The 2,500-nt window shown below is 37.0% G+C and overlaps 1 protein-coding gene across 1 annotated transcript in view; it reads right to left on the bottom strand.

Moving 5' to 3' along the window:
* Positions 1 to 2,500, bottom strand: part of LOC106873492 (inositol 1,4,5-trisphosphate-gated calcium channel ITPR3) — a 230,153-nt gene that overhangs the window by 62,034 nt on the left and 165,619 nt on the right. The window contains exons 23-24 of the mRNA XM_089338464.1: positions 2,191 to 2,323; positions 1,155 to 1,264 (exon numbers count right to left, since the gene is read on the bottom strand). Of these exons, the coding sequence (XP_089194590.1) occupies positions 1,155 to 1,264; positions 2,191 to 2,323 (243 nt within the window). The remainder of the gene's footprint in view (positions 1 to 1,154; positions 1,265 to 2,190; positions 2,324 to 2,500) is intronic.

Below are 2,500 nucleotides of genomic sequence, written 5' to 3' on the forward strand. Positions count from 1 at the left end.
TATATCTGGAAGATTAAGGGCTATAATTTCAACTAAAAGAAATGTATTACACAAAGTTTCCTTCCTTTTCCAAAACGGTTTAAAGGAGATTTGATTGCTATTTCTTGCGTTCTCGTAGAGACAGACGAGGTGATGCGAGCGATCAATTGTCATATATTTAAGTGCTTCTACTGTGTAGCGAACCTGCATCGTTTGCGAGTATTGATTGCGCTAGGTATACAGCAGTGTGGTGTTCTTGAGATTTATATAACTATTGTGCAATTAAAATATATTCGCATATGTGCACGTAGTTAATTAGTAATAGATTAGAATTAGTAATATATTATTTAAAATAATTGAAAGAAAGAGAGAAAGAAAAGGAGGCGGGAAGATGAAGAAACAAGTAAGGATGGAAAGATAGAAAAAGAGTGAAAGAGAAATGGTGAGAGTTGCGCCATTTTTTCTGCCATTTCTTTGAAATAGTGAAAAAAAAAATCCTTTCTTTGTAAGTGGTAATATTAGTGATATTAATACATGAAAAGAAAAGAAAGGCAAGACATGTAATAGTCACAAGAACGAAAACAATGACAAGATAAAATTTAATACTGATAGTACAACAATACTGAATTACAACAATCTCTACAGATGAGATTATAGACGTGAGCAATAAATTGGAAGACGTGGAAGAAGAAAAAGAAGTAAAAGGAAAGAGGAAGAGATAGTAGTAGTAGTGGCGATGGTGGTAGTGCTGGTGAAGGGAGAAGAAGAAGAAGAAGAAGAAGAAGAAGAAGAAGAAGAAGAAGAAGAAGAAGAAGAAGAAGAAGAAGAAGAATTGGAAGAAGAAGAAGAAGACTTAGGAAGCGAGAAAGAAACAGAAGAGGGAAAATAAGAAAAAGTAAAAAAAAAAGAGTACAAGAAGAAAGAAAGGGAAAGAAAGGAAGAACAAGAAGGAAACGAAGAAATGCAAGTAAAGTGGAAGAAAGAGAAGACGAGGGGGGAAAAAGAACGACAATAACACGAGAGGAAGAAAGAGGAGAAATAGAAGAAATAGAAGAAGAAGAAGAAGAAGAAGAAGAAGAAGAAGAAGAAGAAGAAGAAGAAGAAGAAGAAGAAGAAGAAAAAAAAGACGACGACGATGACGACAGCAGGGAGAAATTAGCAAAAGCTGTTCTTACATATTGTGACTGTTCACGTTCTGAATCTTTCGATCCCACGTATTCATAGACGAAGCAGATATTGGGATGGTCGAGGACTGAGTAGTTATTACCAACATCCACAAAGAGAGCTGAACGATACGAGACGGGTGTGGAAAAAAGAAAGAAAGAAAAACACAACGGGTCACTATTGTTGACGTCATAAGAATTTATAAAACATTCATAAAAAAAAACGTGAAGTAGTGCGTTTATAAAAAGACAAAATTTAGGTGGGATTGGAAACAGGGAATCTTGAAGTACGTAAAGTAAAATTTTGGTTTCAAATTTGGCACAAGACCAGCAATTTTGGGGGAGAGGTGAAGTTGATTAACATCGATCCCCAGTATTCAGCTGGTATTTATTTCATCGACCTCGCAAGGATGAACAGCAAAGTCGACCTCGGCGGAGTTTGAACTCAGAACGTAAAATTATAAGAAATGCCGCTAAGAATATTGTCTGGCAGGTTAACGCTTCTGCAAGTTCACTGCCTTATAAAAAAAAACCCTTTCTACTGGAAGTACAAGGACTCAGATTTGAGGGAAGGGATTAAGTCGATTACATCGACCCAGTACGTAACTGGTACTAATTTTATCAACCCAGAATGTATGAAAGGCAAAGCGGCTATATCACCACCTTATAAAAAATCCTTTCTACTGGAAGTACAAGGATTCAAATTTGGCGGGAAGGGATCGATCCCGAAAGGATGAAAGCAAAGTCGACCTCTGCGACACTTAAAATTTGAACTCAGAACGTAAAGATGGACGAAAAACCGCGAAGCATTTTCTCCGGCGTGCTAAAGACCTTGTGTGTGTGTGTGTGTGTGTGTGTGTGTGTGGATATCGACGAATGGTTAGCGTGCAGAAGATCGCCTAGCAATTGCGAGACGCTGATATTTGATTTCATTGCGTGGCACTTTGGCACAAGGGACCTTGGATCAAAGCAAACAATTTTTTAATAGAATGCATAAGAAATAAGTCAAGTCATCAAGTCTTCTTCGAAATAAATGGCGCACTCTTACCTATGATAAGCTCGCAGTATTTGGCTCTGATGGCATCCGGTAGCAAGTCTGACTGCAGGCAAAGAAAACAATCCTCCCAGGTGACGTAGCCATATTCTCGTGTTATCACATGGATAGCAAAATCATTGCGTCCCTTTTGATAAGAGAGAAAAAAAACAACAACATAGTAATTATAATTACATAATAATAATAATGAGAAGAAGAAGAAGAAGAAGAAGAAGAAGAAGAAGAAGAAGAAGAAGAAGAAGAAGAAGAAGAAGAAGAAGAAGAAGAAGAAGAAGAAGAAGAAGAAGAAGAAGAAGAAGAAGAA

This window comes from Octopus bimaculoides, chromosome 20 (genome assembly GCF_046866305.1).
Source record: "Octopus bimaculoides isolate indiv1 chromosome 20, ASM4686630v1, whole genome shotgun sequence".
Taxonomy (NCBI): Eukaryota; Metazoa; Mollusca; class Cephalopoda; order Octopoda; family Octopodidae; genus Octopus; species Octopus bimaculoides.